A 26,368-nucleotide genomic window follows, 5' to 3' on the forward strand; every position below is an offset into this window, starting at 1 on the left:
TTGTAAGTGACCATTGTGTTTAAAGGTAATGTAAGTTTTCTTATTGCCTGCAATTAACTAACCGACAGTGATATATCTCCTAAAATAAGCAATATTTATCGGAAGACGTATTGGTGCATAATATAGTACTATAAAAGTAGATAATTAGTTAAAAACTGTGTATCGATATTATCAATATTATAATATTATTATAATATATTATTATTGTTTTATCAAAAGCGCAATTAATACTGACCGAAAAGACGAGTGGCTTTTAAACAAAACATCTCTTTAATAATATAATATACCGCAGGTCCATACACACAGCGTCATATAGGTATACATGTATATAATAATATGTAATATATAGGTTTATACTATACAGGAGGATATAATATTACTTATTATTAGTCTATCGGGAGTGGACTTGAGCACGTACGAGTTCACATTGATTGAAACACATCGAGCAGATGGTGTGTGTGTGCGTGTGTGTGTGTGCGTGTGTGTGCGCTCGCGCGCGCGAGAGAGAACGGCCACCGCGATCGGCGACCACACGTGATACGAGTCTGACCGGTGTGTGTGTGCGTATGCGCCTCCCGTCACCGCCTATCGACCTGTGCGGGGGGCCCCGCGGCACTGTTGGACACACACACTCACTTACACACACATACACACACACACACAGTCACAATACGGAGGTAGTGTGGTGTTTATTTAACGTTTACACTATCATTTGGGACCTGGAAATTGGGTCGTTAGCGGTAGGAATTTGATGTTGTTGATGTTTTTTTTTTTTTGACAATAACATTTTAATTTATCTTAAAACTATAATTGGGTAAAATCATTTTCGAGCAAAACGGGTAGCCCCATGTTACGCAATGTACGCAATTTTAGCGTCTTGATAAGAATATGCGTATATTATTATTATTATTATTGTGTTAAACCACAACAAGTTTATGTTTTATAGGACCGACAAAAATCAATCATAATTAGTAATCACATAATTATTATACAATCTGTAGGTATTATTAATTATCCACAATATACCTTAGATAAGCCGATGTATCATTATAGATTTTGTGAACATATTAATTGCTACAGCTTTGCAATGGGAACAGAATAACAAAGTTATAACAGCCGCATGACAGCATAGAAAGATTTTACGACTTGTCCTATTTACTTGTCACTTTAAATGGAAAATTTCATCATATGTAGTACTTCAGGAAAGTTTAAAATATTAAACTATTAAAATATTTAAATATTTAAAATATTTAATAATAGGCTATTTTATAAAACAATATTAACACTTTAACTTTTGATTTTGAACGATAGAAATTCATTATAAGTGTTTAATATTATACAATTTATGTACTAAATCTTTAATTGAATCGATTTTTAGACAATCAAATACAGGTATTTATAAAATAAAAATTGTTTTTTCAAAAACGATCGATCATATTATAATATTTGTATATTTATATTTATTGTGTATAAATAGTATAATATGTATGGCGATTGTACTCGCGATTGGCTACTACATAGATACTTCTTTAAGATAAAGTTATTAAAACCTATATTTTTTTATCCATTTATCTGCTCCTTATCAATATTATGAATAGAAAAATATATTATTTATTTATAAAAGGTGATGAGTCACAATTTTTAAAAATCATCTTTTTTATAAATAACATAATATGTTCTGAATGATAAATGTAATACTCTTGAAAGGATTCAAACATTTAGTTGATGTACATTTAGATGAGTAGTGCTAACTGCTAGTGCTGGTAGTTTGTTTTATTTTACCGAAAGTCTTACTTTTTGGACTTAATTTTAGACCCCTTTCATGAATAATTGATTCAAAGTAAACTGAGAAATATCAGTTAAAAAAAAATCAATTTAACTTTGCTAATTAATTTTATTCAATTTAAATTTTAAACTCTATACTGTACCACGGTTCCTTTTCTATAGGTATACCTACATTTAATTAACTATCTTATTTTCGTTATTGTTTTTCAGACGTATTATAATATGTAGTCGATGTTGATTGTTTCTATAGTTGGGTTATTTAAATTATATAATATGTGTATAGATACTCAATTTAGTGATTATATACACATCATTGATATTTCAATAACATATTTAGAGTGGCCATTACAAATTGAATAAATAGTAATCTAACAATCTATCCAATATTCATCCATATATCAATGGTACGAATAAGACAGTTTTGGGACAAAAAGCAAAATCCAAAAAAAAAAGACCCATTTTTTCTTCGACTTAATCTACGTAACGAGGTTAAACGAGGTACAAAACACAAGGATTACAGCGAGAAACTATGATAGTTTATGAAAATTTATAAGCGTATGCCCGATCGATGTATAATATATTATAATACTCACTGTTGTCCGGTTTGGAATTAACTATTACTTGGGCCGACGTAATAGCCACATGGCCGGTTTGGACTCCGGTACCTCTGCACTCATACTTGCCTCCGTCTTCTGGCCTCACCTTTGGTATCACAAGCATGGATCTTTTCCTGGAACATCACGATGCGGTTATAACATTGTAGGACGAACGCAGGCATTTGTACTAGGCGATATAATTACTTTTTATATTGAATCCTTCGCCTGCCCACCAAAATCGGTTGGCCGTCTTTGAACCACTGTAGAGCGGGCATCGGGTTGCCCTTGGCTCTGCACATCAACTTCAAAGCGCTTTTGACTTTTAACGTTGTATTGTGAAGTCCCCACACGCCGATTGGCTGAACTATAAACAGAACGCAATAAAATTAATTTGTTAATTTATTTTATCTTAGTATTTTGTTTATAAAACTCGAGAGTCCAAACAACGATCATTACCATGATGAAATTTTCGTTATTTTTAGTTTTCAAACATCTTTAAATTAAATTCCAATAACATTTGCATAATATAAGTTTTATCCCGACGGAAATGTATTTTTGTTCTCTACTTTAATATATTATTATACAGCGTGTGGTGTGCATAATATTTGTGTGGGCTTAATATATAATAATGCATGTATATTATACTAATAAAACAACTTAACATAAATTTAAAAATAAAATGCAAAATATGATATGCAATAATAAAAAAAAATTACGTGAAATATTAATGCAGTGATGACTTTTAAACTGAGCACAGTGTAGAATAAAATATGATAATATTATTATATATTATTTTATACAACAAATACATTATATATATATATATAGTAAATACATAAATACATGCATATATACATACATTCATACATACATTCACGTATATTGTATATAATATAATATATATGGATGAAATACATCGCCGCGACTTCAGAGATCACGCCAGGCCGCCTCTGCCATGCGCAAATACAAGAATCTTCAGAAATTCCTATGCGGACGTGCGACTCTTGTTCGATCACGTGTATATATTATATACAATATATATGACGTAGATATATCATATATATATATAACATATTCGCGTAAAATTCCATCGATACCTTTTAAGGTACAGGTATTTGATATAAATATATATAATGCATAAAATATTTATGTAGCTATAAAGTCCACAACTACCACGCAGAGTATCTTTCAATCGTTGCAAAGGGTCGATGATGATCGTTTTGCGATTTAATTTGATTGAAATACGACAATTATACTCGTCATTGGTTATTAAAATAAAATAATTCCAAGTAATAGTTTAAAATGTAATATTGTAAAAAAATATATTTTGAATCATAGAATATGGAAATTGGAAAACTTTAACCATAGGTACGTTATTAATTTAAACCATAATTAATTTTGATTTTTTTTGATACTCGTTAGTTTCAAAGTTTTGAAGGTGCTATATACAGGCTGTTTCACCAAGCGCACAAGCATGATCACCCTATTTTTTCTTCAATAATGTATTTTTTTTTAAATATGATTTTTGGAATTTTTAAATATACTTAAAGACCATATTTTCAAATTTTTGATATTTTTTGTACTACTTAAGGAGTGCTTTGTAGAGATATAAAATTGTGTTTTTCAAATGAGAACCCGCCTTTTCAACTGTAAATTATTCAATGGATAATTTTTCTGAAACATTTGACGTATTATAGAATCAAAATTTGCATTAAATCAGAAATCGTATAGTTTTTGAATTATTTAACTTTGTGTTCTAAGGATAAAATTTCCATGGTAATGAGTTTATAAAATATGGGGGCTTGGTGGTTTGAAAATTTAAATTATTAATATTAATCTATCAACATTAATAATTTGTAAAAATGGCCCAATATACTTAAGTATAATAAATACTATACTCTGTACATCGAGAGAACGTGCCGTGGGCCGTCCAAAGTCGGAGTTTTTGCGCATGGGACGCAGCACCCTGCCATAGCAGAATTTGAAGATTTAAATATTTGTACTGTTGCCATATCTGGGTAGGGAGTAACAAATTTAACCTAAGCTTTGTCTCCTTGAAAAAATGTCAGAGGGGCAAATTCCTCCCTTGCCACTTAAACCACTGGCTATAATACCTATACTATAGGTCCTATAGGGATGAGCGTACCCATTTTATTCAGGCCACGCAACGTTTTAAAATTCAAATTTTTAGAAGACAAAACCAAAACGATGATCACTGCAATCCGAGCCGCGACTCGCGAGACTTTAAGTTTTGAACACTAGCTGCAGTGGCCATTAGGTTTGAGTTTCCCATCCCTTGGATATAGGTACACATTACATATATTATTATAGTTCCGCGCAGCGACCAATTCAACACGTAGTACCGTACCTACCGACTGACTCTTGGTGGGTGTGTATGTGGTGCGCGGGGAGTGGGTGACCGGCGCGGGGGTCTATTTTACGCAAGAGTGTCCTGCACGGCGCGCTGGATACTATATAGCATACGTGACGCGGTTTATCAAAGAGGCAGACGACGGACACGGAAACCGTTCTCTCTGTCCGTCTGTCCTACATATCGGGATGCGTGCGACCGCAAAAACCGCCGTATGCCCATCTTTGACGACCCCACATGTGCGCACCGCGGATCCTTGACCCCGGACAGTCTGTGGCACGGCGTATAGTTTTTCTTTTTTTTTTACTCGCGCAGCTGTGCGTTATTATTATTATTATTATTATCATCGTCGTCGTTCTCCGCGAGTTTTTTCTCCTCCTCCTACCATATAATATAATATCCAACCGCGACCGAGCGGCCCAATGCATATTATATTATATTATATACTTATAGGTACTATATTATGCTAGTACCTATACCGTACCACGGTTAAGATGAGAGGGTCGTGAGGCAGATATATCGCACAGTGGAGCAGCTTTTGCGCCGGAGGATAGGTCGCTAGGTGTTTTTTGTTCCCACGTCACTACGCAGCCGATGAAAATAATATAATAACAACAACAATATAAAAAAAATTGCAAATGCCCTCGCGCCAGCGGCTACCGCGGTATATATACAGTATACACCATACACATAGGTATAGGTATAGTGGGCGTGCCACCAAGTCTCCGTGGACATATACGTGAACGTATAAATATATATATACTTAAAGTGTATATAAATACGGATTACATATATATACATTATATACGCGTACGCATACATGTTTTGTAATGCACCATCGCCTAGGGCGGGGTGGCTCGACCGGCGGCGGCGGTAGCGCAGAGAGAGGCCAAGATGATGGGAATATTTTGTCGTTTGCCTATGTATGGGGGCTACGCGTACAGCTACTGCGGCAGTCCGGTTGTGCTCTCAAACGCCGACTATGGCAAGTGGCTCTCTTCACTTTACCACGCAGCCTATAGAGTGGGTTTTTGTATTGTGTATATTATGACATGTATGCGCAGCATTGTGGGTAACCTCGGTGGCCTCCGACGACGACGACGACTAGTCGGCACGCTGTGACTAGACCTGTCGACGATCGGTAACGTCGTCAACCAGCCGACATTAATCGCGCAGGTGTGCAGCGGCGGACGCGAGAGACGGTAGCCGCGTATATATCAGAGGTGGCCCGGGGCAGTTGTATATACTATACAGTATACACGTATACTTAGCTATATAATAATGCTATATATATGTGCTTAGCGTGTATATGTGCGCATTGTCTTATATATATGAGTTATAACACTGTCAACTCGTATAACATCACATCACCTTACGTGTCATATACGTATACGTAGGTATACATATAATATGACGTATAATACCTGTAACATGGTTTACGTTAAAGAGAATTCCGCGGAGGTGAGCTTTTCGATATCCATTCCTGCGGCCCCCGCTTAACGTCGGCGGTACCTCGCACAACCGTCGTGGCTCAACTCTATCGCAATAATGTAATATGATAATAATATGTGTTAATACAAAAAAGTTTGGGACAAAGCTTTGAGAAAGTTAGATTATTTAGTACATGTAAAGACACTATATATTGTGACACTTTACACATGGTAATAGAATACGTTACATTTTCACGAAGTAAATATCGTGGGGAGTCATGATTGAGTGCAGCAAATTTGAGAAATTAATTGAAAATATTGTATATTTTGATAAGGCATTAAAGTTATGTGTGTATTATATTTGGTTTAAAATGTTAATAATTTAAAATTTTTGTATTAGGTATTTATCATTCAGATATCTTTAATTAGAGTTATTAACTCTCAACTTGAAAAACAAAAGATTGAATAGGGGTTGGCGATACATAACATAACAATATGCAATTGATGTGTCAGTAGGTATAACGGTATCATAATAATTATATTAAATAATATTTCATATTATATGACCGACAAAATGTGCTACGAGCGCAGACGAATAACCGCCGCCGTAAAGATAATCATATAATATGCGCGCGTATTTAACTATCGTACACGCCGGTAAAAATATGATATGGTGTTAACAACAATAACGTCATAACAAACGACTGAAAACACACACAACCGATGTACAGCCTATTATACAGGTAGGTAGTATAATAATAATAATATAATAATGGAATAACAAAATGTATTATTTATGGTCGGATCGATATAGTAGTTCTAAATTATACACCTATATTAGCATTCACACACTGTTTTTCCGAGAACGGACATATTCTTACACGCGGATATAACCTGATGATCTCATTAAATTATTACTCGGGTACACGTATAATATAGGAAGTTTGCGAATTTTGTGCTGATTGTCGGCTTAAAAATGCTCTGATGTTTTCTTATTTTAATTTTTTTGTCACTTTATTCAGAAAATAATATTATTATCTTCGGTAAAAATGTTAATTTGACATACAGATTTTAATTTTTAAAATTGCATTTTTGATAACGATACTGACACTTATACGTTTTATGTACCATGATTTGCAACAGTTTATTAGACTGTTGAAGCGGTTGCTTGTTATAAAATATTCGTTATAATTAACTAAAATGAAGACATTTAAAAAAAATTGGCTCTAGCAATGTAGAACATTAAAATAAATAAGGAATTCCTAAATAAGCCCGCACTTCAGAAAAGTTAAACATAGTTCAAATTACTAAATACGAATAGCTGTAAACTGGTTGGAAAGTTATAAGCATAAACGTTGTTTCATACGGTGTGTTAATCGCTTTATCTTAACAAAATCAATACTGGTTTTAAATAAATAAATTTTCAAGCCGTGTAATAATTATAATAAGTATTGTAATAAAAATATTTGACTCGAGTAAGTAATGGAAGCAATAAATATTTTATTGGATGTGTAGCATTGTCTCGCTATGAAATCAAAGTATATTATCTTTGTTATCTGTCTGTACGTATTATAAGTTAAAGTACTTATATCGTATTTCTCTGCATAAATTAGTCTTCTATAGCAATGTAATAATGCTGCTGTAAAAATAATTTTAAAAGACATTATCATTTATTATTTGAAGTTTAGGTGTGTGTTACAAAAACTAGCCTTACGGGAAAGGTCTTGATTAAAAAGTCAGATTTAGAAAAAGATAAAGACTATACAGGTTACATCGATTTCAACAACTTTATTTTCAGATGTTGTAATAAATGTAAATTTTTGAGCATTTTAAAATATATTTTACTAGCATTGTCTATAGTTAACTCAACTTAAGTCCAATGCAAAGTAAATAAGTTTTCCGCTTAAAACAAAAAAAAAATGATTAAAATCCTACTCTTTAAGAGATGTGATCGTTTTTTATAAAGCAGTTTTTGATTGTTGAAATAGTTTAACTAGCTTGACGTGATTTTTTTCCGTACGGTCTAATGTATGGCTGGTATACGCAATGTTACTACAAATATCCAGAATTGTTACCTCCTTATAAAAAGCCAGTTTCCACACGGTTAATAAGTAAAATGTATGTTCACAACATAAAAAAAAATCCGGAGTTATCAGTTCATAATCAGTGTACAATATGATTACGGTGAGTAATTGGTGACACAGTTGATTTTACTTTCTGGTGGTACGTTCGTTCTAATACCTATAATCATTCTGTGAAAAGTGAAACAAATAGATTTTATTTTAAAATGTTATGTATAGTTCAAATCTTAATATTCATAGATTTTTTTCTAGCAACACCTACAAAATCAGGTAATAAATTTAGCGTTGATACGTGCTTTTAAGTCTTGTTAAGATTTTAGTCTAGACTCTAGAGCACAGTCTGTTTCAATTTTGATTTTAATTCGCCATTCAATTAAATACGCGAACCAATATATCAAACGTGCGCGTGTTTCACACCTACACTTTTTCTGTTTAAAATCAATTATTAGTATATTTATAGTTACACGCGTGGTGTTATCTGACTATTTCAAAAGGTATATTATAATAAACTAATGAATATACATATAAGTATAATTATAGTAATAACAATAACGGTATTATATTATTATATAATGTATGGGAATGGGATTGTTATAATCAAACCAGCAGACTGCGGTTTTCTTTTAGCGAAAATAATATAATAATATAAAATTATAACGACGATGGCATTCCATGACGGTTGTACCTACTCTACTGCGACTTCTATACATTCGTGACTTTAAACTTACGGATTACTCGTTTAGCCGTTTAGCGTGTCATCTCTTCGCGCCACACGGCGCCGCTCGTGTATTCGATCCGTTGAAAACGAATACCCATAACCTACGTAGATTGGCGGTGGGTAGGTAATACGACGTAGTTTACCTTAAACGAGAACAAATCGTGTTTGAAACCCACGGGACGATGATTGCATGACGAATTTTGACAGATCGAACGCGTATTGTGTTATATACCTTATTATAATATACTCTGGTGGGGGGACGGAGTGGCCGAGCGGACTAAGACGTTGGCTGCGACGCAGCTGACCCGAGTTCGATACCTCGGCCGCGGGCGGCATTTTTCTTCGGGCATGTCACGGTGTCCGGAGAACAAGTGCCGCCATCCCCCCCACCCGGGGCACGGCAGAAACCTACGGGTGCCCCATTAGAAATTCGGCCAAAACACAACACACACGTGTACCAATCTAACCAATTTAAAAGCCTACAGTGCCCTCCCCCACACACAATGATCTATGTTGCCGCGGGTTACCCAAAAAAAAAAATAAAAAAAAATACTCTGGCGTAAACCTAACTATAGTTATTTTCATTTTCGGCGTGCGTATAATATTATAGTGTAGGCGCGTCACATAATATATAATAATATTATAATATTATAATACATAATACTTAAATCCCTATATAATAGTTTCGAAATCACAGACGGTATTGTTATCGGATTTGTTTACTCCACATCGGCGCGGCAAAAACGGATATTTACAAGGATAATTCCCAATCAGTGTTTAATCAGGGGCGTTTGCATACAATCATCATTAATACACGTATTATTCTGTGATGTATAATTCACGGTTCGTATACAAATTTATAACGAATACGCCCAGACGCCATCTATACAATGTGATAAAATAAATTGCATGCCGTATTCAAGCTATATAGTATAAAATAATAAAACCTATGTTGGAACGTGCGGTTTAAGGTCATATTATTTGAAATGACAACCAATACCGTAAATAGTAGCGAAAACAATAACTCACGGGTGACATGTTGCGAAAAGAAACATCAGGTGATTGTGTGTGTAGAACGAACATTATATATTAAGACATTGATAATTAATACAAAATGGTCGATGACAAACCACAGGGTCTTAGCGTGTTAGGCTTTTTATGTGACTACGTAATCCTATTTGGTGCATCTATCTTCGTGGACTGCGGAGCACGTAACAACTAACCATATATATTATTATTATGTTTAGACGGGTTCAGATATACTTCTGATTCAGGGGTGGACTTGTACGAACGTAACGGTGGACGTATGACGAAATGTATGATGAGTATTTTACAAAAAAAGTGAATAGATCGCTGATCAAGTATATAAAGAAGATCATGCGGTAAAGTAATCAACTTATATTATATACTATACACTGTGCGTGCACAATCGTCAGACCCGTCTCAAGGGATAGGCGACATAGGCCCCGCCTAGATCGGCCCTTAAGCAGCACTTTAGTAAGAGGGCGACATTTTCAAAATACTGATAATATTATATTGTTAGAGGCGGCAAAATTTGATTTTGCCTAGTTCACTATTTTTGCTTGAGCCGGTCCTGACAATCGTACGTTTTACTCTTACCAACCCGTTGTAAGAGCTCCATACGAACGTTTGGATAGAGTTCAAAAAAGGCATCGGGCGAATGATAGATAGGTATATATAGGTACAACATGGTAATAATAATATTGTGTATCTAGTAGACGATACAATAACATGTGACTTGTGTGTTTTTCTTCGTTTGGCGAGTAAACACTCCGTGGGCACTAAATAGACCGCAGAACCCCCCGAAAATAGAAGTCATCAGCACCTGTTCCCGTCCACGCCACATCTATTATAAGCAGACCATTTGGGAGACAAAACGTTATCGCAGCAAAACTAACGGGACAGCCGCTTCGCGTTTACCCCGTCGGACAGTTCTGGGGTTGCATGAGAAGTGGAGTGAAGTGGACGAGTAGTGATGGTGTGCACCCTCTGCACAGCGGATCCGTTTAAAATTAGATCTCGGGCCGTCGTCTTCGTATAATATTAGTTATTTCAAGCTGGCCGTCTCGCGTTACCTCGGTAATCATTATAATATATACGCCACGCTCGGCAGAAAAGCAAACAAAAAAACGTCATTTATACACGAACCACCATAATGCAGTATCTATTATTACAAACGTGGTGAGTATGTATACAAACAGCAGAAGTTGTCGTAGTATTTGTTATCATTTATATTATTACAGCATGTTATATGATTAAGTGTCGGTAAGTGTTTAATGACTGCAATATCGTCAGTATACCCGCGTCCCATGGAGAGATAAAATTACATGCGAGCACGCCGATGCTGCGGAATCGCGCGGGAAACCCCGTCAGACCGTTTTTGGATCCGTTTCAATAGAGCACCGATGCTCCGTCGGACGGCTGCAATAAGAAATACAATAATTATTTTTATTATATACATTATCCGTGTGTTGATAAAATAAATAGAAAACTGTATATACACACGCGGATGCCGTCGTCCTTGCTATATATATTTTTCAATTTTTTTTATTTTTGGCACCGCACCCAGACGGTATACCTACCCGACTGCTCTGTGCATGAAATAATATAACTTGGTGACTCATTCACGCGGTGCACGGCACACTATATATTATTATATTCCCTCCCACAGTCGTCCCGCTCGCTCATGACTCGGCGTGCGCCAAACAATCCGTGTTTTATTGCCGTCAGCCGTTTCCTAATTCGCGAGCGATTTCGTGGCGATGAATGCGTGAACGTTTTCCGATTGCCACGCGCGCAACTTCCTGCGGCGTGTTCTTCGCGCGAATCACCAATCCCCACCCCACACCCATACTCATACCCATAACACGTGCCCTAGAACCGAAGTGTCGGTAGTAGTATTATCGGGGTTAATGTCATAAAGTCGTCTCGTTTCTGCACACACAGCGCGGCGTGGACGCGTGCAAGTGGAACGTCATCGTAAATGTCAAAATATATCATAATTCATAACATAAAAGGTCATCAATATTATATTGAAATATTCGAGCGTTATACACTGTAGCATGTATAATGAATATTAATAATAAATCGGTCTTACCACGCTAGTCGCGGTTCATATTCGTTTTTTTTTTAATAATTTCCTTAAGGAATACACGTCTCCGCGAAGCGGTCGCACACAAATGGATTTTTTACGATCTAGAAACGCGCAGTCGTCGGCGACCGGCTGAGTTTCTTGCATATAAACTTAACCGCGCACTCGTATAATACAGTTCAGTTTAACGAGACCGAATTTCTGTGTGACTGTTTGAATGGCTTTACTGTAGCTGCTGCACGTTAGCCCGTCAGCAATGTCGGCTCGCAGTAGATATTATATTGTTAGGTATCATGCTGTATTATACAGTATATTGTTACTTACTATTCGTTATTAAAGACCTTACCCTTACCGATTCTGCTCTTCAATACATACTATTATGACGAACGTTGTGTTATATGGTAATTTATAAAAAAAAAACAAAATATTAGAAAAAATAGAAAAACAATAAAAAATTTCACTTTATGGTTTATATAAATACATAATCATCATCATATTTTGTTGTGTCATTATTTGTGTACAGGCTGCGAAGTTGTTTATCTGTACGAGGTAGGTATAAGTACTTGCATGTGCAGAATATTCACAAAACGAAATCACTATCTAGCGTTTCAAATGTATGTATAGTAGTATACCTATTTAATACAGCAACGTAAAATAAATATTATTGTTAACAAAAAATAAATTAAAACGGTATACGTGGTTCTGTTAAATTACTGTTTCGACTTATTGTAACGGGTCCCGGCAAAATGCAGTTCCGACTCAATGGGTCCTACGAAAATATAAGTAAGACTACGTTATAACGTTATAGAAAATATTATAATAATATCGTCACTCTGCTCCGGCGTTTTCTATGTAAAACCGACCAAACCGTACAATCTTATGTTATTTCAATGCGTTTTACTATATTAATTTTAACGAACCCCCTTAGACGAAGCATAATAAATGTACGTGCAGATTTTAGATGCATTTATAATTTTGTATATAAAAAATGTATCTGTATTATAATAATATTTCAGTTATAAGTGTCATTAAGAAGTGACTTCTTTCCTCAAAGCTTGTCCTCTTTTTATATGTATTTATTTTTTTAATATAAAATGTATCTTACCAGTATTACATTATAATTATTGTGTCCTTAGGTATAAACTATATCTAGAAGATATACAATCTGTGTATTTCTTATAAAAAAAATATATAATCTTATAGGTATCATCGGAATGAAATATAAATGTGATGAGGTTTTCAACCAGATAGAGATTGTATGTTGCGTGTAATCGCTGTATATTAGGAATTGTATGAAACTATATAATATAAGTACGAATTATTTGGCAAACTGTTTTTATGATGTTTTAATAATTTAACTAGAAATGTATACCTACACCACGCCAAGCATAATATTAAAATGTTTTTGGTGTAGCCATACCGACGGTATACCTACTTCAATATAATATACATATAATAACCGGTTTCTAAGTGTTCTATATTTTTTACTATGTAACGAGTAACGACGATAGTTTTGTCATATTACCAATAATATTTTTTTGGTAAACTTTGATATTTTAAAACGAGTATGTAATTTATAACACATGTAATTACTATATTTTAGTATTTTACAGTATGCATTGAGCAGTAGGTATTGTAATTTGTACCTAACTGTATAAAACATTTATCCAATTATTATTATTAACGATATTACGAGAATGTTTTATTTTCCAAAGAATTTTAGTACTTCCTTATTTGTATTTTTGACGGATTTTCAAAAAATATGTATTAAAATAGTGTTGATGAAATGCAAAAACAATCAAATAACTTTCGTGTTTAATTCGCTTAAATCCTTTTCCGTGTAAAAAATATAATCTTTTAAACTTTTAAATTTAATATTACGGTACTAAACATAAAATTAGGTTAATCGATTTATATTGCTTATAAGTATATACAGTATATAATATATTGTACAGTAGACAGTAGTATTTATAATATGTAGAAACAATCTCAGGATTCTAGTTTATTATAGGCCTATGACAATAAGTTTAAGTACATTCTAAACATTTTTGATAAAATTATAGACGATAAAAATGTGTGTAGAATTATTGGTTGAGTTAGGTTAGATTAGATTGAGGTACAGACTAGGCTAGGAATTACTAGTTTTCTTGACCATACAGTTTACTTAAATACCATAAAAATATTACTAACTATCCAAAGAAATTAATAAGAGGACAATAGTTTACACTAATCATTACATACCTGGTTAATTACTAATATAATCTATATACTTATAAATTAAATTGGTTGTATGTGGTAAAGTAATAAAAAATGTATTAATTGTACTCGTATATTATAATATGCGATGACTCAAGTCATTATTATGACGATGATAATAATGTGAATTCGTCTGAAAATTGATTTTTTCTCTTTATATGTAATCGAAAAACCGTCGGTGGTATCAAAAAGAATGATGATAATGGAAATCAGAGCGTTTTAGCGATACATCATCAATACCGCCAATAGTACCCCATGCACACACACACACACACACACACACACACACACATACATACATATTATACATAATATAATGTATACAGAAAAGTATATTAATGTATACGACGAGAGCGAGACGACGACGATAATAATTAGAAGAAGCGTATAATATAATGAGATAAAAAAAATAATGTATACGACGAGCGTGGCTACTTAATGTGTACGGATGTTTGGGATTCCAGAGACATCGCACTGTTAGCACGTGCCAGACCGAGAACCGAGTAGAAGACGTAGAAGTAGAAGATCGACCGTAACTATACGACACAACGTCTGTCCTGTCCGTCGCAAATCTCTATAGGCGTCCAGCTTTGTCGCGTTCAGGCCACCTTATTATATCGTCTACATTATATATACGTAAACACATTACACGGAACTGAGGTTTCCAAAAATAATAACTAACATCAGTGTGAATATTTAAGTCTTCTATTTTCCAAAATAACTATATGAAAAAAAAAAATGTAAAAACAGTTGAACGAGGCATTAATGCTGAAAAGTTATAAAACTCGGTGAAATAAAATGTTGAACCATAATATTCATGAAAATCTTCCGCCGTGATGTCTTACTACCATGTCCTAAATCTGCATTATAATATGTTTGTCGTTCGTTGAACGCTCAATTAGCATTCAAACGTATCCATGCATAGTTTTTACTTTGTTTACAGAGTGCCAGGCACTTTCAGGGTCCAGCTAACTTTGGATGAATCGTGTAAATTGCAGCAGGCTAAAAAATTCTCATAATAGCATTATTACCTATATATGGATACTGATCATTCCGTAGCACTTTCAATACAATATCTCAGATGTCTTTAAGACAGTATTTTTAAGTATCTTTATTGTTAATTATTAAATTTATTCTCGTTTTGGGTCATATCCACGAATACATATTTGTACGATTTTCTCAAAATGTAATTGCTGAGATCTAGAGAGCCGATGATGTTATAACCATATAATAGGCAGACTTATACAAGCTCTCTATAGTTGTGGAAATCTATAATGTTGCTTAATGAGATAATAAAATGCAACATAACATATTACACAATCGAGTTGGACATTGCACTTGCACTATTCACGCGCGAAACTCGTCTAACAAAAAATATTGTACCTACATAGGTACACATCGGCCCGCACACAATCTGCACTACGTACGATCGCGACCCCGTAATTTATTCCGCACCAAAAAATTATACCGACTGTGTTCATTTGTTGTAGTATTTATTTTTTTCTTTCTCTCCGTTTCGCTGTACCGGCCTCGTTTTATAATTTTATATACGAGATTCCTCAGTGTCGTGTAGTCGTCGTCGTCGTCGTAGTTTTTTCCCTTCTGCTCATACATATTATTATACCTACGTATATATATATATATATGTAGTATTTATGCGCCCGACATATGATTATCATCCTTCGTCGTCGTCTGTCAATCGTCTGCTGGTGCTGGTGCTGCCGGCCTCGTATGCTGTGGTGCAGTGGTCTTGTATGTACGTATACATAATATATATATATATATATATATATTATATATACATACATACATTATAGTATCATACACATTATATCATATATATTATTATAACGTGTACACGAACCGGCATCGACGGACGAGTATAAACGCCACCGCCGCCTTTTTCCACGCTTTTATACGCCTCTATTAACATTTTTCGTCGGTATATACGACCCGTACGCGAGCTCAGACACGAAAAATACCTTTGACGGCGGCACGTTATTGTATTATACGTTAAATTATATATATATATAATAAAATATATTATATAATATAATAATATATTGTATATTATATTATCGCCGCCGTCCCACTGGCGTTGGCGGCGAAGAGAGGAGATATTATTATGCGATTTAGATTTATGCGGTCGCGTCTGCGCGCAAACTGCTCGCACGCACACACAACCCTGACCGCGCCGTCGCCGAGATCATTTTAATGACGGCGTGCCCGGGCTAGACGACAGATGCCAATCAAATGTGTATACGTTCTTAAATCATTTGCCCGAGACCGAGGGAATGCCGGACATTTTTGGTCTGAACGGCGGCCTTGGAATTGTATATATATATATTATATACGCCGTCGTCGATATGTCGCGTGTGTACACACCGCAAATCGATGACGGATGATATTAAGTGTCTCCTTGCGTGTGTGAATATATATATATGTATAAATATCACCTATACAAACAAGCAACAAAAAAAAATTTCTGATGCACTCGGTAGGAAACATGCCGAAAATTAGAAATGATTAGTACTCTGATCGGTACCACCCACCTGCACTGCTCCGAAACTATCCGAAGAACAATTTTCAATTTCCCCTCATGAAGCCGTTAGCAACGAGCACGCCGAAAGCATTTCGAGAAATATTTCTTCTCATACATATGCATAATATCTCCCGACTGAAGCCTAGCACTGTAATATCAACAAAATATAAGACAAACAATTTAAAAATAATATAACTCATGCAATTGATTCAAGATGAATTTTAGTTGATTAAGTCTTTTCAAGCCGCACTCGCCACACTCTATAATCGCATCAATGTTTCATTTTTACACAAACTCTACACGATGGTGGTAAAATCACGTCTGCAATCCAAATGTCTGACATAAGAATCCGTCAAAGCCCGAGTTCGCGTTATTATGCATTACGCCGATAACCGCCATCGAGCTGTAATTTATAGTATATAATATTATAATATACGTCCCTATAACGTATATTTTACATGGCGCAGATTAGGTACTTTTGCGTCCCGAACGAATCGTTACATTATATTATTATATATACGCGATACCTATCAATGCGAGCGGTGAACGTTTCACTGGGGGAGGGTGTCCGAGACACTACTGGCAGCGTACTCTGAGTACGCTTGTGAGTGAGTATTTATATAATATACATTTATTATAATATGAGAGTGCGCGCGTTATTATACATCGATATCAAAATATAGTAGGTACTGTGTATACAATCGTTTAATTGCGTCTGCCGCCGGTGCCCGACCGCCTATTATGTGTATATACGTAGGTCGTATATACGTATAGGCAATCGTAAATAACCGTTTGTACAAATGGGCCTCATATTAAAATACGTATATATAAATATATATACGCAATGCAGACTTATATCGTGTATAATGTGGTGTGTGTGTATATGTGTTTGTGTGCACTGTGCAGTGTACCTATATGTATATGTTTATGTTGGTGGCGATGGCAGCGTTGGACGGACTATTACATAAGTAAAGCATAAGAAGCAACGTGAGTTCACCGCTGATGACGAGGATCTCATGGACCATACTACACACACACGCATCCTCTATTTGTATTTAATATAATACTTTGGATGTGCGATTTTTCTCCCGTTATATATATTATAAAAATATAGGTCCAAGTCTAGAAATAGTGTGAATATATATAGATAGCATTATATTAGTCTTTTATTATGTAGCACACACACCGACACGACAAAAGTACATTATTATTGAGAAACTTACAAATCGGGGAGGTGGATATAAAATATTTTATTGAATTACGATTTTTTTAATGTAAACATTATTATTAAAACGTGTTGACGACGAAGAATACATTAATATACTACACGATAACTATTTGTAGGTGATTAGTCAGGAAAGCATATGATATATAATAATCATTAGGCAATCGTCTGGCAAGACTTATTTTAGTTCATATATCATTGGTCAATATATTTTTCAGTAAGTAAAATAAAATAAATAATATATAGCTAGGACAACTATTGGAGCCTTTTATTGATATTTTAATTTTAAACCAAGTTACGATCATTTTAAAATCATTTTCAACTTTAAAATGCACATAATTTGCTTCATAATTTATTAATATATGAATAATAGCCTTCAAAATTCCCTAAATAAAAATGTCATCATTACATTTTATAATAGGTCAAATCTCACTAATTTTAAAAACAACAGAGTAATATTAATTATTATGAACGTAAAATTAGCTTTGTTGTACGATTGTACGTAAGACAGAGATAACACAATATGTGGGTGTGGCGTCCTCATAGAAAATCAAAACTTAGATATTAATTGTCATTACAATAATATAATTCGCCAATGGCCATAGTTGCCGGGGTATAATTCAATTAAAAAAAAAAAAAAAATAATAATATAATATATTTATATTTACATTATTTTAACAATTGTGGCGATCATGTTGAACTCAGTTCGGGGATCCTTCCTTCAGAAAATGCACACCCTGATTGGTGACAGAGCTACGTGCGACTATGTTATGGTTAATGCACATTTACTATTATAATATTATACACATATAAGATATAATATGTATATAAGCCATACATATTATACAATTAAATATTTACAGTTCAAACGTACAGAATTTAGCGTGTGTGTATGCGTGTGTATGCGCTTGTGAGTGAGTGTGTGTGTTAATCGGTTGGTGATTATAAATATATAGCGCAATTTTCATGTATGTGTTTTACGATCGGTCCACTTAAGTAAATATATATTATATTATATTATATATAATATGTTTATATACGTGCGGCGGCGGTAATTAGCGAGAGAGTTCCAATAAAACAAATCGACAAAGTAGCTACCGGTCCGAATAGTTAGGGCAGGCCGCACTACGTATATAATACTCAATATATATATATAAATATATTACACACTGAAATATACTACTATAATATATAATATATATATAAGACTACTACCACAACGACGACGACGGATGAGATGAAAACAGGTCTGCCACCGGGGGACCACACACGCGCCGCGGCCCGCGGGATAGGCGCTCCGGCTTCGAGACTTGGACGACTTGGATGACGGCGGTAACGACTAAGACCGAATTGACGATCGTGTGTGCATGTGTGTGTATCTGTGTATGTCCGCCGCCACCACACCGTTATATACTGTGTGTGTGTATGTGTGTGTATATACGCAAGAATAGATCGTCGGCAGTGTTCGTGTGCGTTTTTTCGAAATACGGTTTCCCGCCAAAACCGGTTCGGGAACACCCAAAAAGCCACACGTACGTTCGACGGCGGGTGGACATTTTTTTCCCCGCCAAAAACTTTTTTCCTGCGTATTTTTTTCTACCTCGAAAATCATTCAATCGCCATTCGGTGGCCCTAATAACACGCGAATTAGACTCTCCGGGGTTTTTTTTTAGGTTCTGATGATTTTTTTCTTCTTTATTCCCGAACTCTCGTTCGAGGAGAATCACCTGTCTAATGAATTAGTGGACCGTCTGCGATCTCGGAAATGAACAGAAAAAAAATATCCGAATCACATTACTGTATATTTATTAGACACGTGCTGCCGTTCGTCTGCGCATACCGCATATTATAGGTATTATACAAAATATATATTATAGGTATACGCTTAAAGGAAATTGCTGAATATTTATACACATATATATTATACTCGTAGGTATACGTAATAATATTGTGATCGAAATAACACCGGGCATTCCGTTATTCATTTTTTAACGACCGAAATTATCGAGATAATCCGACGTGATGGGTGCATGCAATCCGTTGTTTTCTTTTTCATTTATATTGTTTTATTGTTTATTTTTTTACCACGATATTTTATGTACTTTGAACGCACGAGATTCGAGTACAAATATTAATTTTATATTCGATGGACATGTCAATAATAAGCGTGACCACCGCAAATGCCACGATAATATAATATCGTTATTTAATTAGAATAATAAAATTAGGGTGACTAATATGTATTGGGTAATTTACACATCATGTGTCACGACAATTATGCAATTATGAATTCTATCAGTGATGTACATACAAATGTTAAATAGGGTATATTTCAACACTCCCTCGTGAACGCCACTAAATTTTTTTAAAACATGTATTAAAAAATGTTATCATTATCTCCACTGAATGGTGTTTTACTTTTTCGTTAAAAGTATCTAATAGACGACAAGGACAACTCATGATAATAACGAATAACGATATACTCGAATCATGGGTAACTGCCACGATTAGGTCTGTGTGTATGTGTATATTATGAAAGTATGTAGTTAACAAATGTATTATATGATATTATTATTAAAATAATTACTAAAAAAATGGTAATTGTATGTGTACGATATGTTTAAACGATAACTTATATAGAATAGTCCGGCAGTTTAATTGGAAGTGTAATATGCTAGTATGTATTATTATAATGTATGATACACCCATAGTGATACGTATATCTAGATCAGTTATATAATATATAAATATATATATATATATATAGGTTAAGTTAGATAAGTTATAGGTACAACTATACATAATGTTATTAGAATATAGACATAATATAGTATGTTAAAGCATATACGCACTTGCGTTTTTGTTTGGACAGGATAATAATTGTTTAATCGAACAACATGGTTTATTTCAATATTTTAATACGTATTATTAGGTAAAATATCAAACCAAAAATAATTTAAAATATTACCTCTTTACCAGCTGCGAATCCCCGGAGGGGCCGCACGTCGTATTTTCAATTCGCCCGGACTTACAAAATTATTCACGTAACGGTTCATGTGATGTTACATGACATTCCCGGGTATAGTATTTACTAAACCAATATATTTTTTTTATCCACCGGCATGATAGACTCGAGAGAGAAAAATACTGACGTGTTGAATTGCGTGCTTTAATTTCATTAGCTTTTAACGGGCTTACAAATAATTTCTTATCCGATATTACACGCGATATACGATCGAACATCAAAAATATTGTCGAGTTCACAAAAACACACCTGATCTTGGTCTGAGAATGTGTATAATAAATGTATCAATAAGTTTCAACTTTGATTGTATAACTATCTCAGTCATTATAGCTGTTCAGGTAATTCGATTTATTTCTATAATGTAATCGATAGTTAATAAATTATTCATAACCGATATTTTAATTGCAACGACGGTAAATTACATATAATGAGAGTCAACGACGACCATCTAAGTAATAATAACAGTTCTCACCCCTACGCTACGTGTCGATGTCGTTATAATATATCGATGGACAACCTAATAATATATTATATTATTATGTAAACGCACACCGATCCGTTGAGATATTGTTGTACGTATTACATTGACCTCAACCTTGGTATATGCACACGATATAGTACGGCGGTGGCTGATCCGAAACGGTTTTGGCCCATTAGTATAATGTGTAGTCGCATATTACACCTATAAAACACCTACCATATCTACCAACGCTCGAACGGCCCAGTTTCTATATATTATATTTTTTGTAGTTGGCGCGATGGTGTAACCGTGCCATATCAACGAGGGTGTATTATTTTTGGCCACCACTTTTTGACAAACGGCCAGCACGACCACAACAGTTCGTCTTGACCGACAGTCCCCGTCTATACAAATCAACTGCACTGAGAGCTCAAATCGATAGTGTTGAAAAAGAAAAACCGCAACTGTTTATATTTTTCAGTTTTACACACGCAGCAGTTTGTCTAGTGACGTTTAGACGTGCAGTTCGGTCCTTTATTATATTATTATACCGTGTAATGACACGCATATGTATAGGGTACTATAGGTAAAATAAGTACTTTATTACAATATAATATAATTATAGGTACACTCAGTGGTGTATCCAGGATGTTGGAGGGGATTCATGCCTCCTCTTGCAGATTGATATTAAATTTCAAAAATTAAATTTCCTGACATTTTCAGTATTTAATAATTTAATATGAAACTTAAAAAGTTTTCTTTTATCCTAAATATATATACCGATGTGTGTGTTGTATACATAATATTTAAAAGAGTTGTAGAAGTTACCTATTTAAAAAAAAAATTTGCTAGAATACATAATTTTGGTAGGTACTTTTATCTCTGTATTACATAAAAAAGTTTTATAAATATTATTCAATGCCTTATAGTTCTCATGGTGCACACACAAAATTAATAATCTATAATAAAAATAAAATTACAGTTATGAATACCAGCTATTGAAATATGAAAAGTATTTTAGATGAAACACCCTAGGGAGTTGGCCAAATCTAGAGGGGACGGTAAGTGGTGTCCACATTTATATTTATATAAATATATTAATTTTAAATAATATATTATGAGTGATATTATGTATGATATTATATACAATATTATTTATTTATTTGATTTTCTTACTAATAAATACCAGACCTCAATTTAAAAACTTGTGTGGAGGTTAACATTTATGGCGTATAATATATATATATACCTATCATAGTATATAGGTAACTAAAATTGTTGAATACGCAAAGTGTACGTTTTAGCGCCACCGCCGTAAAAAAGACACGCATGTATTATACTTTAGGTACTAGGTAGGTAAAATATTGTACGTATAGAGGTATGAGCTGTACATCCCGTTAAGGGTTATCGGTCGTATCACACACAAAGTATAATAAAAAATGATTTTACGACGTCAAAAGATCGTATTTTATACGCGTGTGAAGACCGTTGAAGCACGCGTGGCGCATCGCCGTATGCACACGGTATTCCAACATTATTATTATTATATATTTTTTTTAATTACCTTCTATTTGCGCGCGAGACCGTCAAATTCTTTTTGATGTGAAACCCTTTGACGAAAAAAAAACATTCTACTGCAGTTAACGACTATAGCGAGAGGTACAGTACAATAATATAATTATTATTATTATTACATCGTGCGTGTTCGAATTTGTTCCACTGTTAATGTATAATGTTATTAATATTCTATATATATTATTCTATATTAATATTAAATATATAATATGATTATAGGAGGGTTTATAAATTAGTCATATTTTTTAAAAATATATTGCGCTGAAATCAGATAATACATATTATTATATATTATGTATTACACATTATTATAATATAATATTCGGCATATTGTTACCTATAACAATAACTTACAACTTATATTATTATATTTAATATATGATAAAAATTATTTAGTTACAGTATGATTTATTTATAATAATACGATGTTTTTTACGGATTCTATATAAAACAAACTCTTACTTTTAATCTACGTTATGAGTTTAATTCAAATTATAAATAAATAACTAAACTACGATATCGTCTAACTGAATCATCAACGCCAGGCATTACTATCAGATAATATTACTATCATAACTTAAGGATACATAATATATTATGTATGTACGTATATATACGTTTGAATTTATACACTCACCCGTTATTTCGTTAAAAATAATTATACCTATTAGAATTCACACATTTCAACTATTTAAGTGACTGTAATTAAACTCAAATAAATAAAATGTATTATACGACAGGGTTTAGTACGATTATTGTCAGATATTACGCAAAACAAATTTTAAACACATACCTATTTGAGCACAAAAAGAAGGTCAATATTATCGTAGATGCCAATCACTCTGGTGGGGAAAAACTATGGTGTGAGTAATGAGTATACACACAATATACCTGTATTGGTTACTATACCAATACTAATAATGTTGTAAAATATCTAGAGAGTAAGTTAAGATACCCTCGACTATACTATAGAGGTTATTATATTTAAATACACTATATTGGCTTAAATGTGGAGTAGTTTAAGATTGATTTTTTGTTAAGTAACTAAAATCATCTTAAAGATATATACTATTGTGATGTTTTGTGCAGCTATAGACACAAAATTATGTTCAAAAAGAATGTGTGCCATTAAATGTATTTAGAAAAATATTCCACGATTGCTATAATAATCCTATAGTAGCGTTTCCTTTACAAAAATAAAACAAAGTTGTGTTTTTGCGTTAAAATATCGCATCGGCGATCGATAGGTATACTAATGAAAGTTATTGCGCTTAGTGATGATATATAAATCGAGTAGAAAGCGCGTGTTTAAAAAAAAATTATTATTTGTTCACTTCAATGTCGTCACGGTCCTTAATAGGTACACTGACTATATGCATGCAGCTGGTTAGGTAAAACAGAAAACGCGACGTATTGTCGGCTGGTTTGGTTTTTTACATTATTCATATTTTTGAGCCGACCATGTGTACGTGGAAAAGCTACTTATCATTGTCACACGTTACATATTATTTTAACTTGACTACCTACTAAAATAGAGCGACGTTTTTCGAACGGTCTCTATACAATTATTATTAAACAAATCACGCGGCGGTGCCGACGTCTGAGAATTTTCAGATGGACGAATTCTTTATATTACATATATGTGAGAAAGAAAGCGAGCAAAAAGTGAATTTCATAATATATACCTAAACGCATGTTATAGATATTAATTATGTGGCCTCCATCGTGGTTAATGCATAGAGCCCGCCGCAGATACGAGTCTGAATCATAGTCACGGCAGTATAATCCTCGCGAATAAATTTAGCACATGGACGCAATAAATTGTGGTTGAAAAATTTTTTTTTAAAAAAAGCGTTTTCCTTGGCATTTATAATTACAATAATATACAACAATTGTGTCTAGTATTACTTACGTAGCGCACACGAGCGAGATATAAAACTTGTGGTTGTCGACTGAAATGTTTTTTTTTACTTCGAGTTAAACGTATATAGAGAACATTATTGTGCAGAGTGTGGATACATTGCTACTTCTTGAAAATTATTAGTCAATACGCAAAATATTATATATCATTTTATATTTATGGCAATAATTTCATCAAGAGCGCATGGGTGGTATATATAAGTATATATATTAAATATAACTAAACACCATAAATAATCAGCAAAGGGCAGTGAACTGTCGCGGAGAATCGTCCAAAAATAAGAAAGGGGAAAACGTCTGACTGCTCAACAACCACACGTAGTGTTATAATGTTTGTGCACTCGCATGGTTATAGAAAAACGGCAAATTATCAAAAATGTATTATATAGATATTAAATATGATATGTATATAATATGTATATAATATATAATCGCGTTGATGGACGGTCATCGTGTCTGCGTTACGAATCTATACATCGATGATATCGGCATTATATAATATAATATATACCTATGCGCGGAAAAGTTATAATCGTCTTGTGGATTTTTCGACTGTGATGCATACAATAGTCAATAATCATATTAATAATATATCATAATATGATAAAAGCACAATGTATAATATTATCCATACAGTAGTGTCTCGTTGTAGTATTATAATAATATGACGTATGCGCTACCCGGAGCAGGCACGACGGTTCAGGTGTCATATATTTATGAATATAAGTATATTATATACATCACAAAAGAACCTGCACAGAAGACACACACCACTTACGTACAAACACGTATAATATAGCTGATATACGCGCGCGGAGAGAGAAATAATGCGAAATATGTTTCCGAGGCGCTAATATATCTCGGGTTTCATAAATCAAAAAAAAAAAAATAATAATATTAAAAAAAATCCAACAGTATATAGTATATATATTTATATATATATAACTGTGTGATAAAAACAAACATCGGACACGGCCGAGGAATGCATGTGTGTGTATTTATGTGTGTATGTGCACGCGCGCGTGTGAGAAACAGAGATAGTCTGAGAGCAGGTACATACGTCGTCGTGGCTATATAATAATAATAATACATACTACAAGTTACAACAGTTACTACTATACTACTACTCTACTACTACTATACTACTATACTACTTTACTATTCTACTACTAATATACACTATACCGTCTACCCGTTATTATATCGGTGGACCGATCGTCGTGGAACGCACTCGCGGTTTTTAGATCATTTGAAAAGTGAAAGCCACCAGAG

The 26,368-nt window shown here is 33.8% G+C and overlaps 1 protein-coding gene across 5 annotated transcripts in view; it reads right to left on the bottom strand.

Moving 5' to 3' along the window:
* LOC132938341 (protein vein) overlaps positions 1-26,368 on the bottom strand; it is a 64,993-nt gene that overhangs the window by 13,495 nt on the left and 25,130 nt on the right. For all 5 annotated transcript variants that reach the window (XR_009663900.1, XR_009663899.1, XR_009663901.1 and 2 more), the window contains exons 2-3: positions 2,586-2,745; positions 2,379-2,515 (exon numbers count right to left, since the gene is read on the bottom strand). Coding sequence is in view for 2 of the 5 variants with exons in the window: in XM_061005122.1 (XP_060861105.1) it covers positions 2,379-2,515; positions 2,586-2,745 (297 nt within the window). In the remaining 3 variants the exon portion in view is untranslated. The remainder of the gene's footprint in view (positions 1-2,378; positions 2,516-2,585; positions 2,746-26,368) is intronic.

The sequence above is a fragment of the Metopolophium dirhodum genome, chromosome 2, assembly GCF_019925205.1.
Source record: "Metopolophium dirhodum isolate CAU chromosome 2, ASM1992520v1, whole genome shotgun sequence".
In the NCBI taxonomy this organism is placed as follows: domain Eukaryota; kingdom Metazoa; phylum Arthropoda; class Insecta; order Hemiptera; family Aphididae; genus Metopolophium; species Metopolophium dirhodum.